The 12685-nt window shown below is 37.6% G+C and overlaps 1 protein-coding gene and 1 long non-coding RNA gene across 10 annotated transcripts in view; one reads left to right on the top strand and one right to left on the bottom strand.

Moving 5' to 3' along the window:
• Window positions 1–3193, bottom strand: part of LOC142072558 (uncharacterized) — a 33591-nt gene extending 30398 nt beyond the window's left edge. The window contains exon 1 of the long non-coding RNA XR_012668997.1: window positions 2881–3193. This is a non-coding gene — a long non-coding RNA (uncharacterized LOC142072558). The remainder of the gene's footprint in view (window positions 1–2880) is intronic.
• The window catches only part of SLC25A21 (solute carrier family 25 member 21), a 397333-nt gene that overhangs the window by 308686 nt on the left and 75962 nt on the right, over window positions 1–12685 (top strand). For 7 of the 9 annotated variants that reach the window (XR_007357307.2, XM_048855137.2, XM_048855144.2 and 4 more), the window contains one exon: window positions 8472–8555. The exons of the other annotated variants lie outside the window; for them this stretch is intronic. Coding sequence is in view for 6 of the 7 variants with exons in the window: in XM_048855137.2 (XP_048711094.1) it covers window positions 8472–8555 (84 nt within the window). In the remaining variant the exon portion in view is untranslated. The remainder of the gene's footprint in view (window positions 1–8471; window positions 8556–12685) is intronic. 9 annotated transcript variants of the gene reach the window in all.

Below are 12685 nucleotides of genomic sequence, written 5' to 3'. Positions count from 1 at the left end.
CTGATGAACACCGTGCAGAGTGATTGTTGGGCATTGGTTTCAGAGTTCTCTTATAGTCTGAAAATAAAAGAGTAAACTCTGTGCCCTTGTTTTGAAATCTGAACCAAGGTTTGTGGTTTGACAAACTCCACACACATCCCAGGGCAGATTCAGATGTCTTTAAATGTTCTTTTCCTTGAATATGCAAGCACATACTCAAACATGTATATGCAAAACATACAATATACAGTAGTTCAGTGAAACCTGCTGATGGTATGTCAAGTCTCTACAGCATGCTCTAGTAATAGAATACAAGTTCTAAACCTTATTTTGTTACTTCGGAGGAGACCTAATTGTGCTTGGTTTTATCCTGATATATTGTTAATTTTTTGCACTTTACAGGAACTGGGTCTTCTTCTTCTTCAGCCTCTTAACTTGTTTTCTTCATTGGGACTGACCACTGTGCTTTTCAGTCAGGTCCCAGCAAGAGAATGTAATAATGGCAAATGTTTACTTGTATTGTTTGATTTATAGTTTACATGTCTTTAGTACCTTCCACGTGGATCTCTCAGAGTTCTTATCAGGCCACAGTACACTCCTGTGTGGAAAGAAAGCATTATGTGTGCTTTGCAAATGGGTAAATCAAGACACATTGATTGGCTTGCCTAAGGCTACACAGGAAGTCCATGGCAGAGGCTGGAATAGAACCTCTTGAGTCCCAGTCCTGGGCTTTAATTAGATCATCCTGCCTGTTTTCCAGGAAGAATCTTTCCACTCCTGCTAGGTCTGAGGCAATCCTCCTGCCCCTTCCTCCATTTTTTACCATCCAGAATTCTGCCGGATCCATGCCACCTATCACTGTCCATTTTTTTTTGAACATGAGAAGATTTGACCTGGAGCTGAGTGTTGTGACTTACATTTGTAAACCTTTTTGCCAGGTCATGTAGTTACTACCAGTCAAAGGAAAAAACAAAAAACAAAAGCATTAAGTCTGCTGCTACTCCTCAGCCTGACTTCTTCTGTCCTCCCCTCTGCCCCCGACACCATATGGGGCAGTGCTCTCTTTTAAGTTGTTTGTAATTCACCTAACTTTTACAATACCCTTTACCCAAGAATATGACTGCTACTTTTCCTTCGTCTCACTGGCCTTACCCCTAGTACATATCTTCACATCCAGTCCTCCTCCCTGCCCAGATAAAAAACCCATGCACACCAGTTGGTGATAGCTACCATGCAATACCACTCAAGCTGTTGAGCAACTGATGTGCGACAAAATCTCCAAAAAGTGTAATAATACAAAAAGGTTACAATGAAGTGGGATCAATTTATTGTGCATAAAGAAAATGTTCTGTAATCTCACTCTCATGACTGGAACTGGGTGAACTATTCACAGGGAACTACATATTATTAGATAGAAATAGGAGCTAATTTATCTCTGAACAGACTTTGCTTTTTCAGGATTTGTTCATTATTTGAAATTATTCATTGACAAGAAAATACTTCCATCTGTGAATTGGTTGTGAACTCTACTACGAGTTTTCACTACTGTATTTGTAACTTGCTATTCACACTCTGTGGTTGGTCACCTAATCTGCATAGAATTCATCTTCCAAATTAGGGGATTCCCAAACCCACATACAGCTTTCAAGATAGCTATACAAGTATGTCCATTGTGAATATTCATACAAATACATATTTGTATACATAACTGAAAAATTTTGCCTTTCCAAAAACAAATATTTGCTCCTCCAAATGTCACAGAAAGTAAATAAGAAGGATTATGAATCCCATCAAAGTGAATGAAGTTTTTATTGAAATGAATGTTGGAATACACTTTTTTGTAGTATTTGTCTATCTGTACTAATGATTTATCATTTGTGAAGCAAGTAATTTACAGTAGAGAAAACTGAGATAGCTCTGTAGAGAGTAAAAACTAAATATAGGTCTAAAATGCAAAATGGTTTTAAAAAAAATTCTGCCCCTTGCCTGTTTTTATAATGTTACTGTTCTGCTATGTTTCTTTATGGCCTTGTACTTAAAATATCGTCAATGCAGTCCTATAATACTTAAAATATAACCACATATATTGCATAACTTATATCTATGGCTTAAAATAATTAGGTTTTTGTTCTGAAACGTAATGTTCATTTGTTCAACAGCTTGTGTGACTAGAAGGATTTACTGTTAAAATAAACGGCAGAATTATACTCTCAATTTAGTTATTATCCCATAAGTAATATAAACAACCTGAAGAATTTGTGCCAAATAGTAGAATAAACTACCTTATCAAGGTCCATTTTATAATATCGGGTTTCACATGAAATTTAAGCACTAGTAATGCCATATACAGCATTTATAGTAGCTGTGCAAATCTGCATTCATATACAGCCCTAACAAATGGCACCAGAGTAAATGTTTAAGTTAACAAATTTGATAGCTGTTTAAATTGTGATCTAGTTATATTTGAATATAAGCATGTAAACTGCTAAAAATATAGCCTCAGACTATCAATTTTCAAATCTAGTTATGCTTATAGGAGCAACTGCAATGAGGTATGTCTGGAATCACAGGAAATTAATTAAAGTATAAGTTCTAGCTGTTGACCTTACATTTCAGAAAGCTATACATGTTTAAAAGCTTTTTTAGAATTTACATTGCACAGAAGATTTAATTTGCTTTTGTTACTATGCTGAACAATTTTCCATCTATCATCTAAATTGACTGAGTACCCAAAGTTATACATTTACAGTATGCATATAAATGCTTTCCCTCCTTCATACTTTGCAGTCAGGGAAGGAAATATCAAGGATTTGATTCACATCTTAAAATTGCACGGTGCAGCTGTCATCTCAGTTAGACGTAATAAGGGTGTGTAAGTTAAAGGGGAGACAGAAGACTCACCTATTAACAAAGATCATGAATATGGTCCAAATGCTATTTTTTTCTTGCGAGAGAGAAAGCACCCATTTTTTCTTTCCCTTTGATCTTCTCAGCAGCAGAACTGGTACATTGGCAGCACAGTACTGAGCACCAAGAATCTCTGGAATTCATGGGTGAAATCCTGGCCCCATTGAAGACAATGGGCAAAACTTCTATTGCAGGAGTGACCAACCTGTGGCTCCGGAGCCACATGCGACTCTTCAGAAGTTAACATGCGGCTCCTTGTATAGGCACCGACTCTAGGGCTGGAGCTACAGGTGCCAACTTTCCAATGTACCAGGGGTGCTCACTGCTCAACTCCTGGCTCTGCCACGGGCCCTCCCCCCACTCCACCCCTTCCCACCCCTTCCCCTGAGCCTGCCGTGCCTTCACTCCTCCCCCCTGCCCCCAGAGCCTCCTGCATGCCACCAAACAGCTGATTGGGATGTGTGGGGAGGGAGGAGGAGGTGCTGATCAGCAGGGCTGCTAGTGGGTGGGAGAAGCTGGGAGCAGGTGGGGGGAGCTGCTGCGGGGCTGCTGACATATTACTGCAGCTCTTTGGCAATGTACGTTGGTAATTCTGGCTCCTTCTCAGGCTCAGGTTGGCCACCCCTGTTCTATTGAGTTGAATGGAGCCAGGATTGACTCCATGAGTCTGTGCTGTGTGGACAAGGTTTCGTTGCTGACAGTATATTTAAATACAGATATCAAATACTGATTTACCCCTTTTTGACAATAAGGAAATGATAGTATTTTTAACATTGATTGAAAAGCTTGTGGCAAATATCTCCAACAGCTGGCGATGGGGCAGTAGATGGAGAGGGTGCTGAGTTTCTACGGATAATTCTTTCCCAGGTGTCTGGCTCTCACCTCAGCCTCTCTTTCCCCACCATCCTGTGGATTTCACTGCATTCAGGGTAAAACTGGCTTGCAAACTTTTGCAGAGGGAGGGGTCACTGGGAAGCATATGGGGACTGCGGGAGTTTACAAAAACTGGGAGAAAACACTGGATTTTGTAAAAACAGCAAGGACAGTGGGACAGACCGTGGAAACAGATGTGTGATTTTCAGGGACATATGATCACTCTACGTAAGAGGGTTTTGCACAGAAACTGCTTCACAGAATGGTACAATGATTACTAATGGGAAATGGCTGGCACAGATGGCAAAAGAAAACGGGCATCCTTTGTGTTGAAGAGGAGTTTATTTGTGCCTAACAAATCTAGTATTAGAAGTGGTGATATTTGCATGGCAAAGTATAGTGAAGATGGAAAACTTTACAGAGCAAAAGTTAGCAGCATAAAAGGTAACAACCTAACTGTGAGACATGTGGATTATGGATCTGAGGAACTTGTTGGCAGAGAGATGATTAGACAAATTCCTGATCAACTGCTTACAATACCTATGCAAGCATTTCCATGCAGTCTATCTGGATTTAATTCCCCAGGGGGTTCATGGAGTGATGAAGCAAAAGACATTAGAGGAGTCATTCAAGGGCAGTTTCTGTCCATAAAGATTACCCCTTTCATGATGTCCAGGTGAGAAGGACCTGGGATTATTTGTCCTACAAATAGCAGTTGTACAGCTGCACAAATATGGGTCATTTAATCATAGCTTCTTTGATTTTGGATCACAGAGGTTTACAACTTGGAGTTTAGGTTTTGAATAAACACCAAAAATCTCAAAAAGAAAAGCATTTAAAATGGCTATTTTTACATGGTTTCCACCTGAAACCATAACCGTTCCTGGACCCGTCCTTTCCTTTCCCTTTTCAGGCTCTTGTCCTCAACTAGCTTGGGAATCCCTCCTCTTATGTAATCTTCTGGGGTGGATTGAGGACAGTGGCTACTGCCTCCTCTTACAAACATCACGAAGCCTTTGTGGTAGACTTAGGAGGGAGAGGGGGATAATTATTGCTGCAGCATTTTGAACAGACTAGAGAATCAGCAAAGCTGGTGGAGAAGAGGTTACAGTTGAGGAAAATGTCAGTTGTTTGAACCTTTTTCTAGTGATACGTTCAATAAACTTGCACCTTGTCGCAGCATCCACTGTCTATTGCTTCTTGTTGTGTGGCAACGTTGTTAATGCACTCTTAACCCGGGTGCTTCAAAGGGCTCTGCATGGGCAGATCCAGGTGCCCATATGGAGCCCTAGAAAAGGACTGTGGCCTTATCTTGTTAGCGTCCTTTCACTCTGACTCTGAAAAATGTTTAGTTGCAGGTTTTGCTTTTTAGACTTCGGAATCTTAACCAGACCAGAAATGTGTGCTCCTTTCTATTTAGTCAGGCAGGTTAGCTTCTGTAATTCTAACAAGCCAATAATGTATAAGACACAGTCTTCCGGTTTCCAAAGTGCAAGAAATTCACTTGAATATAAGCATTTAGTGAATACTGTTTTCAGAGAGAAATAGATTTGAAGCAGAAAAAAAGCATTGTGTGTCTCCAGGTTGTGCTCAATCCCCTAGTGAATAATGTAAAACAGACCAGGTTGTTTTCGAAGTGAATGCTTTCACCCTTCTTTATTATTACTAGTACAACTACAGGGTGCTGCTGTGGCTGCTGCTCCTCCCCCCAGCAAAACAAATAAACATCTTGTCAGTTCTTCCTCTAGCTTCTTCTAACAAGTACTGGTGATCAGTTAGCTAGTACATTAAAAAGTTAAACCTTATTTTATTGAGGCAAGCCATTCCAAACCAAATAACCCAGTTCACAGATCTACATTAGAGCACATAATTGGCATATATTTTAGGATTGCTGTTAAAGCTATTAAAAAGATTTACTAGGGAAGGAATTAATCCAAAAACCCTAAAGGAAGGAATATGTTGTTTGTGTCAGTGTTACAAATGGACTCACTTAATACTAAGATCTTCTCTCCCTTTAAAAAAGAAATTGAAATAAATGTAAAAAATATTATTTAACATTTTTAGTAAGAAGTTATCCTTTTACCCCATAAACTGATACAAATAAATTAACTATTATTTTATTAAAGTGTTTATTCTGTTTCTGCATTTTATGAGCAGAAATATTAAGAATTAAGAAATATACAGGACAGTTGTATGTGGCTATAGGACAAAGCTAAAGTAAAATAATTTTAATATATATTATCTCTGTTGGGGTAGCCCAGGATTAAGGCCCCAATCCAGCAAATATTTATGCATGTGCTTAAAATTATGCACATGAGTAGTCTTGTTAAATAATGTGAATGTGTACAGGTAGCACATGCATAGGTATTTACAGGATAGGGGCCTACGTTTTTCCAAGAGTATTTTAGAAACAATCACCTTTATTCTAAATTTCTGCTTAGGACGAAAGTCTTAAAACTTCTGAAAAAAGTTTTATGGTTTAGGACAGTCTTTCTATGTAAATACTAGTCCACAATTTCTTTCAATTACTAGTGAATTTTTACAAGGTTTCTTTTTACAACAAATGGAGCCCATCACTTTTGAATTTAAACTTTGAGGTATAAATGATCAAGGCTTAAACATACTAATATTAGTATAAATCCTACATGTGTGTGTGTGCTAAGATTTTTTTTTCAGTCTTGATTTCTTGGCTAGTGTAATGTAACAACTTACAACATTCCGTTGCTGTTATTACTGTTGGACTTTGTGCGATGCCATTGAGGCATTTTCAGCTATTAACCTTCCCAAGGGTTCTTTTCAGACAAAATGTTATGCATCAACTCTCACATGAGTGTAAACCTCTAGAACAGCAGTCTCTGCTTTGCCAACTTGGCAGCAAGTTCTCTCACTAATAAAAGAGGTTACCTCAGATGGAGATCCCACATGTGCCTGAACTGCTTTTCTTAGGACTATGGAGCGATCCAACATTTCCTTCTAAATGCATTCAAAAAAGATGTGGGTTTGCCTTCATAATTGCCCAAAGAATTATATTACATCACTGGAAATTTGTCTCCCAGAGTGAAGAAAATGCTTAGATTTGTTAGTGCAAACAGCTTAGGAAACACTGATAGGCAAAACTAAGAATGCCTTTTGCTAAAATGTGAAAACCTTTTTTGATCCTGCTGAATCCAGTTGAGATGGAAGAGAAAATTGCTGTTTAATATCATTTAACTAAAATTGTACTAGTTGGTGGTATTATTTGAAGCTGATGGTGTCTAATCAGACTAAGAAGCCATATTTGTATGTTTTCTGTCTAAAACACTAAAACACTGTATGCTATGTGTGAAGAACATAAATAAAAAGGTAAACATGCTTGTTTTATCTTTTGCTTAGGACTTCCAGCAGTATTTGATTATAATAATTAATGTCTGAATGATTCTTTGAAGCAGGCGTTATTTAATGCACAGGGCTGATGTTACATGAGTTATAATGGCAGTCTGTAGATGGCCTCAAACAATGCTATTCTGAACTGAGATTACTAACATTTGTGTTTGTGTTGTTTTGGATGCTGGATAGTAATTGAAAAAATCTAAAAAGAAATTATGTTCTTCCAACTCTGTTTGAAGTTCCCTTGATGTGGAACTTGGCTAGGCTACTCAAGTGAGCATCTTTGTAGCTCTACAGTTTTAAAAATGAGATATAATGAAAGACTACACATTTTGGTTTTAGATGATAATTTTTTCTACAAAGTCCCCTTATTGTGTAGGATGTAGCCAAAGACTTCTAAGTGTAATCAAACTGTGAACAAAAGCACAGTATATCCAAGGCTCAAACTGGAAAAAGATGTCATGATCCCCCCAACCCCCACCCCGCATACACACTTTTAAAACAAAAGGTGGAGGGGATGGGGAATGTACGCTCTAGCCTCTTTTTCCTTTTCTCTATTGGCACTTTGAGAAGTTAGGTGTACCCCCATTTGGAGCACTCAGTAGATTAACACAGTGAGTTATGCTGACCACCTTTATCCAGAGTTTATAAATACTGGCATGTATGTTTGCAGTCTTAAATCATAATCTTGTTGTTTTTCTTAAGGCTGATGTGCTGCAAGCATTGTCAGCCTGCTGCTGAATGCTCATTATGTGTCAAAATATGAGCAGAAGAAAGGTGACTTAATTAAAGTATTGATAGCTGCATTTTATATTGTTCGCCTCTGTGTTAGATGTCCGAAAGTGACTGTTAGGCGCCTGATCTAACTTCCAATAGAATCTCCTGATGATTTTAGTTGGAGTTGGATCAGACACTAAAAATAAGAAATTGTATGGTAGGTTCATTTCACAGTGGTAAAATGCATTACAATATGCTACTTCAGATTTCTGAAAACAGGGTCTGATTCAAAGACCATTGAAAGACTCCTATGAACTTCCATGGACTTTGGATCAAGTCCATGATTAGCAGTTTATTTTTTACACAACAAGAAAGAGGTGTAAATTGTAAAAGTGTTGGCTATCTGAATACTATGAACTACTAAAAAGTTACTTTTAAAACTGTATTTCTCCTTTGTTTAATAACTCCTATGAAAGTAGCGTTAATAAGAATATATATCAGGAACAGTCTATAATAATGAATAAGATATATCAATAAACCTTAAAATCCCTTTTATATAGAAATTGGAAAGCTGAAAGTGGCTTTTAAAATCCTTAACTTCACATGCTGTTATAAATTGTATTTTTTAGGTTCCAAATTCAAAGAGGGAAAACTGATCCAACCAGTTACAAGAGCTTGGGGGACAGTTTTAGGACTATTTTCCGGACCGAAGGGTAAGAATACATATGTTATATTTGTCAATTTTATGTGGCTGTTTCTAATCACCCAGCTTTCCAGACATTGGAACACTGCTTTTAAATTAACCCTTTCTCCTGTGGTCAGAATTTGGCAAACATTTTATTTGACATAATAAACACAATCTGAAATGCCTTACACATCATTTAGATGCAGGATGCTTAATTATGCTCTTTGTTACACCAATATGGACTCACTGAATTCAATAGTGTAATACTGATTTGGCCTAGAACCTATGTCATTAAAATCCTCTCTATTTAATATATAATAACACCAATCCAGTGCAGCACCAATTCCTGAACTCTGATTATCTGGCATTTCAAGTTAGCCAAGGTGGATTAGCTTCCCAGCAGTTGCCCTAACTAATGCTCCACAGGAGCAACTTCTTGGTTCTGTGGAGCATCTAAGATCTTTTCTAGGGTTCCTCACCCCAATCCAACAGATCTCTTAAGCATGTGCTTAACTTTCAATACATGAGCAGTCTCACTGATGCCAGTGAGTTCAGTGGGATTACTCACAAGTTTAAAGTTAAGTACATTAGCAACAGGACCTCTGAATGATTGATGCTTACCTTTAATAGAGGGGACTCAAATTAGCCAAATCCCAGTTTTATACAGTTTGCAGGCTTACTCCCAAGAACTTTGAAAATACAGTAGAAACCTGATTTTATACTGTATGGATTTTCAGTACTTGACTTTACTATGGATTAAATAGAATTGTGCTTTTACATAAGTACAGAGTAGCAGAACTAATGTTTTCAATCACTAAGTGAAGAAATCTTTACAAATGTTTCCATTAAGTTTGTGAGATAGAAGTCTGCAAATCCGTCTGCAGTGATTATGTTGCTTTCTGTTACTTTTTGATTCCTGGTGAAGAACTGCTGTGCATCACACCTATCAGACATGTGACATTTTAAAAAACATTCAAAAGTTTGCTAAAATAATTAGGATTTCTGGTTTTTCCTGATTTGTGTGTATGTTATTCTTTATCCCTTCTGAAAGAAAAATGAAAAATGTATAATCCCTTCATCTAGTTGTTTAAAAAAAAGCATAAATCAGGTATAAATCACCAGTAATTCAGTATTTTGAATTCAGTGGGCATTTGGGTGTGATATGAATGCAGGACTGGAGGCTTGATGTCTTTTGGGTCTGATCCAAAGCCTACTGAAGTCAATGGAAGTCTTTCTTGACTTTAGTGGGACAACTCACAGTGTGTAAAATTAAGCATGTGTGTGAGTCTCTGGAGGTTCAGGGACTAAGTGAATAAAATGTTTCCTATTTAGCCAACTTTGAGCCTTTTTTTAACTCTTCTGTCATTGGGTAGTTTTGTCCAGTCCAGGGGTGTAAAGTAACAGAGACTATATGAACTTGAATATATTATTGGAGGTACAAACCCTTCACCCTGCTCTATTTTTATTTGGAAAAGGAACAACTAATATTCATTTCAATTAAGTTACATTAAAAAGGTAGACTTTTTCCCTCAAATTTATAACCTACCATAAATTTCAAGTAAATAGCCCTTTCTAATATTCTTTATAATGAGTTTTTTTATATATGTCTTTGTGGAGTTTCTCTTCAGCAGCGAGACTCAGACATGTTTGTTGTTCAAGAGTTTTTGTCACATAAATATTGTACTTTCAATCATTTCTCAAAGTCACAAAGACTACTTATCCCATTAATATAACTCAGTTAATGCTGATATTATTGCCATTTGCAAGGAAATGTGTGGTAAATTACCTTACTCAGCATATATACCATACCTGTTGTCAAGGTTCCTTCCCCACTCAGAACTCTAGGGTACAGTTGTGGGAAACTGCATGAAAGACCCCCTAAGCTTATTCTTACCAGCTTAAGTTAAAATTTCCTCAAGGTACAAACTTTGCCTTGTCCTTGAATCCTATGCTGCCACCACCAAGCGTGTTAAACAAAGAACAGGGAAAGAGCCCACTTGGAGACGTCTTCCCCCCAAAATATCCCCCCAAGCCCTACACCCCCTTTCCTAGAGAAGGCTTGATAAAAATCCTCACCAATTTGCATAGGTGAACACAGACCCAAACCCTTGGATCTTAAGAACAATGAAAAAGCAATCAGGTTCTTAAAAGAAGAATTTTAATTAAAGTAAAAGAATCACCTCTGTAAAATCAGGATGGTAAATACCTTACAGGTAATCAGATTCAAAACATAGAGAATCCATCTAGGCAAAACCTTCAGTTACAAAAAGACACAAAAACAGGAATATACATTCCATTCAGCACAGCTTATTTACCAGCCATTTAAACAAAAGGAATTCTAACGCATTTCTAACTAGATTACTTACTAACAAGTTCTAATACTCCATTCCTGTTCAGTTCCCGGCAAAAGCATCACACAAACAGACAGACCCTTTGTTCCCCCCCCCCCAGCTTTGAAAGTAACTTGTCTCCTCATTGGTCATTTTGGTCAGGTGCCAGCAAGGTTATCTTAGCTTCTTAACCCTTTACAGGTGAAAGGGTTTTGCCTCTGGCCGGGAGGGATTTTATAGTTCTGTATACAGAAAGGTGGTTACACTTCCCTTTATATTTATGACACCTGTGGTGCAGCTTGCCTTCAAAAACAACTTTACAAAATCTCTAGTTCTTGATATGAAATACAAAGTCAATAACTTTCAAAATAGATCTGCTCCCAGTCTTTCTTCTATCAGCAACATCACAGACAACTGACCATAACACTTACATCCCTAATACTGCTGCCATAGCCTTTTGCTACCCAGTGTTTTCTTCTTTGTTGCATGTCCTTTGGTGGGCTTAACTGATAAACAATAAGGGAAAACCTTGATAGTGGTATTATCTCAAGAGAACTGATTAGGGATCTCAGTTATGTGGTGATAACAAGAAGAAAATGTAGAGAATTTTTCTAATTTTGAAAGTGTGTTGACCTCAGTCTGGAGTCAGAGCAGAATATTTCTGATGTTTTCAAATGTTAATGTTTGAACCTGTGGGCAGAAGTAGAATTTGAGCACTGTATAGGGAAAGGTTCTAAATTAAGATTTTAATCTACTAGTGCGTTGCGCGGAGTTTCTAGTGGGTTCTAGCTAAAGCTATGAGAGAAATTCTTGCCATCAGTGAAACACCGTGATTACATTCGTCTCTAATATTTTGGCAGAAACAAAAGGTGATTTTCAGAGGCAGAAAAATGAAATTTCTTTATGAATTTCACCTGATCCTTCTTTTGACCTTAAACAAGCTAATAACAAAAGCTGAAAATGACCCAGGCAAGATTGTGGGATTTATTGTTTTACGGGATGAACACTTTCTATAGTATGGGCTTCTTTCATCCAACATCAAGCATGCATGTGTTCTTGTCAATCTATTGTTTGCTTGAAAAAGGACATTTTGTGTTGCCCTTCTAGTATTCCCTGGTAAGGTTGGAGATGTTATTTTGTAATTCCTCTGCTGTGACATAGAACAACTGGTATTGTTCGGTGCTGTTCCTCACAAAGAGTTGCTACCTTGGAACACTTAAACTGTTTCCACTTATGGTCTATCTGTAGTAGAGATTCGTGTTGTAACTGAAGAACAAATATCTCTAATGTAGACAGGTCCTTAAAATGGCATTGAAGGCTCAAAGACTTAAAGTCTGCCCCTCGGTGCCTTTGTCCCATCTTACATGATTGGATAAACAAGGGGGTTTATATTGACTTCAGCTGAGTCAGGATTTCATCCTGAGTCTTCAACAGTAGAGCTGGGTGAATTTTTTCAGCTGACACTTTTTTTGGTGAAAAATTCAGACTCAGGGTTGCTGAAACATTTAAAAAAATCTAAAAATGATAAAATAAGATTATGAGAAAAATCAAAACAATGATGATTTTTTTGTTTCTTAATTTCTTTCAGGTTTTTTTTAAAGTCAAAGCTCAGACTCAAAGGGTCAAACAAAACATTTAATTTGATCTGAAACAAAAATGTTCTTGACTTTTCGATTTGTTGGAAATTTTGACATGTTTTCCTGTTGAGTCAATCCAAAATGATTTGGGGAGGGAGGGGAATGGGCGGGTTGCCAACAGACCAAAAAAAAATAGTTTCTTCTCAGAGCTCTGTTCAACTATGAGTCTACTGGCCTGTCTCCATTAGGGA

Source organism: Caretta caretta, chromosome 6 (genome assembly GCF_965140235.1).
Source record: "Caretta caretta isolate rCarCar2 chromosome 6, rCarCar1.hap1, whole genome shotgun sequence".
NCBI classification, from domain to species: Eukaryota; Metazoa; Chordata; order Testudines; family Cheloniidae; genus Caretta; species Caretta caretta.
Note: the sequence above shows the minus strand (reverse complement) of the source record. Positions and strands in the feature narration are given on the sequence as shown.